Source organism: Physeter macrocephalus, chromosome 20, assembly GCF_002837175.3.
Source record: "Physeter macrocephalus isolate SW-GA chromosome 20, ASM283717v5, whole genome shotgun sequence".
In the NCBI taxonomy this organism is placed as follows: domain Eukaryota; kingdom Metazoa; phylum Chordata; class Mammalia; order Artiodactyla; family Physeteridae; genus Physeter; species Physeter macrocephalus.
In genome coordinates, this window is record NC_041233.1 from 36,556,013 (window position 1) to 36,558,853 (window position 2,841).

Consider the following 2,841-nt stretch of genomic DNA (forward strand, 5'->3'; position numbering starts at 1 on the left):
ACTGACAATCAATTTGGAAAAGCACCTCAGCCTATGACCAGCAAACACAGGTGACAAGTTGGGAAGGTGAAGCAGGGGTGTAATAAGGGAAACACAGTGCTAACTTAAATGGCACCTCCAGGTATGAGAATGCCATGGAGACAAAGGAATGGCAAAGAGCAAGGATTTCTCTGAAAAGTAGAAACTTCTTTCCTACCCTGTATTCCCAGATGCCCACCTGAAGTAGGCTGTGCATTCTCCAAGCTCCCACCTCCATTTCTCAAAATACCCTCCTGAGTGCAGTATCCAAGGCTCCTTTATCCTTCCCTTTAGGAACTCTTCCTGTCCCTCTTCCCCAGCAGGATTCCTAGTCACTCTCTTTAGAGAAACTGTCATAACCTGAATGCCAGGTTTATTCACCACTGTGAAGTTTCTGATGTCTGAAAAGGACTGAACTATGTCTGAAGAATTTTCCACATTCAATGCACTCAAAGTCTTCACACCAGTGTGAATCCTGTAATGTTCACTAAGGTGTGCATACTTGCAGAAGGTTTTCTCACACTCACTACACTTATAGAGCTTCTCACCAGTGTGAGTTCTGTGATGTTCAGTAAGAGACGTGTTGTGAGCAAAGGCTTTCCCACCTTCCCTTTAGGAACTCTTCCTGTCCCTCTTCCCCAGCAGGATTCCTAGTCACTCTCTCTAGAGAAACTGTCATAACCTGAATGCCAGGTTTATTCACCACTGTGAAGTTTCTGATGTCTGAAAAGGACTGAACTATGTCTGAAGAATTTTCCACATTCAATGCACTCAAAGTCTTCACACCAGTGTGAATCCTGTAATGTTCACTAAGGTGTGCATACTTGCAGAAGGTTTTCTCACACTCACTACACTTATAGAGCTTCTCACCAGTGTGAGTTCTGTGATGTTCAGTAAGAGACGTGTTGTGAGCAAAGGCTTTCCCACATTCTTGACATTTATAGGGCTTCTCTCCAGTATGAATTCTCATATGCTGTGTGAGGCAGGTATTCTGGTTAAAGCCCTTCCCACATTCATTGCATTTATAGGGTTTTTCTCCAGTGTGACTTCTCTGATGCCGAATAAGACAAATGCTTTGAATGAAAGCTTTACCACATTCACTGCATTGGTAGGGTCTTTCCCCTGTATGAATTCTCTGATGTTTTGTGAGTGGGGTGCTCTGAGCAAAAGCTTTGCCACATTCCTTACACTTATAGGGTTTTTCTCCAGTATGAATTCTCTGGTGTTTAATAAGGGATGGGCTCTGACAAAATGCTTTCCCACATTCCTTACATTTATAGGGTTTCTCTCCAGTATGAATTCTCTGATGCTGAGAGAGGTTTGCCTTTGTATGGAAAGTCTTCCCGCATTCATCACATTTATAGGGTTTTTCCCCAGTGTGAATTCTGTGATGTTGTGTAAGATTTGACTGTTTGCGAAAAGAAGAGCCACATTCGTTGCATAAATAAGGTTTCTCACCAGTGTGAATTCTCTGATGATGAATGAGGTGTGTGTTCTGACTGAACACCTTCCCATATCTATTACATTTATAAGGTTTCTCTCCAGTGTGAATTCTCTGGTGTTCAGTGAGATGTGAATGATTGAGGAAGGAATTCCCACAGTCATTACATTTATACGGTTTCTCTCCAGTGTGGATTCTCTGATGCTGAGTAAGGAATGATCGACATCGAAATGTTTTCCCACACTGCTCACATCCATATGGTTTCACTGCGGTATGAATTCTTTGATGTCAAACAAGGAATGAACTACAACTAAAAGTTTTCCCACATTCCTCACATGTGTAGGGTCTTATATGAGTTCTCTGATGCTGGGTAAAGGATGAGCTCTGATTAAAAGTTTTTCCAAATTCACTACATTTCCAAGATTTTTTCTATGTAGAGAGGGTCGGACATTTACTTTGGTCTGAAATCTCATTGGTGTGTATGCTACTTGTCTCCCACTGATGTAGGCTCTCTTCTGTAGAAACCCTGAGATGTGTAACAAGACTTGAGGTCAAAAGCAGGCTTCTCTCAAAATTATATTCTTGCCTAATTATTTCTGGAGGCGCTTCTTTGTGGGTGAAAGTTATTCCCCCAAAACCTTCTTGGAAAAGGCATGGTCCAGGAAACTCTCTGGGAGGGTTTTCCTTCATGCTCTCACATACATATTTTTCTTCAAATGTAATGTAGAATCCTGGTATCCATCCTCTTGGGATCTCTTTGATGCTATCCCTGGCAAATCAATTTCAGAGCCATCCTGCTCTGGAGCAGGCTTGTTCACCCAACCTGGAAAAATCTCTCCTTCAATCTCTCTCTCTTCAGCTCCTTGCATATTCAACATCCACAAATCTTCTCTTTGCTTTGATTGTAGAAGACTTCAACGTTGAAAAACTGGGAGCCCATGATGTCCTGGGGCTCCCCGCAGGGTGGCGACCATGGTCACAGAGGTACACGGAAACCCCACTGCTCCTATTTTTACATTAATTTTGTCACTTTTACTATACAGAAGTTTTAACTTTTTCAATATTGTCAACACCGTAGTTCTTCTTTGTTATACTCTGTCTATTGCTGGCAGCCAGAGGAAGTTATTACTCCTCTGTATATCTGATAAAACTAGAATATATTTTCTACCAGTTTTCCTATGCTTTTTTATTTAATCAAGCTGTATGTAATTTTAGTAGATGACGTGACTTTTGAATCTAAGTCATCTTTTCCATCTGTCTTAGTTCCATCTATGAAGTTGGGCTCCCTCCCCCACATTGAGACTGATTGCCATGCATCCCCCATTATACAGCACTGAGTGTTCCTTGGCTCACATTGTGGTCCTCCAGGTCTATTTCTTTTG

The 2,841-nt window shown here is 41.8% G+C and overlaps 1 protein-coding gene across 1 annotated transcript; it reads right to left on the reverse strand.

Moving 5' to 3' along the window:
• Positions 1-391: 391 nt before the first annotated feature.
• Positions 392-2,337, reverse strand: LOC102973169 (zinc finger protein 502-like). The gene is given in 3 exon segments (XM_024121491.2): positions 392-474; positions 790-2,179; positions 2,182-2,337. Coding segments are annotated over 3 exon segments (1,629 nt in total).
• Positions 2,338-2,841: the final 504 nt, after the last annotated feature.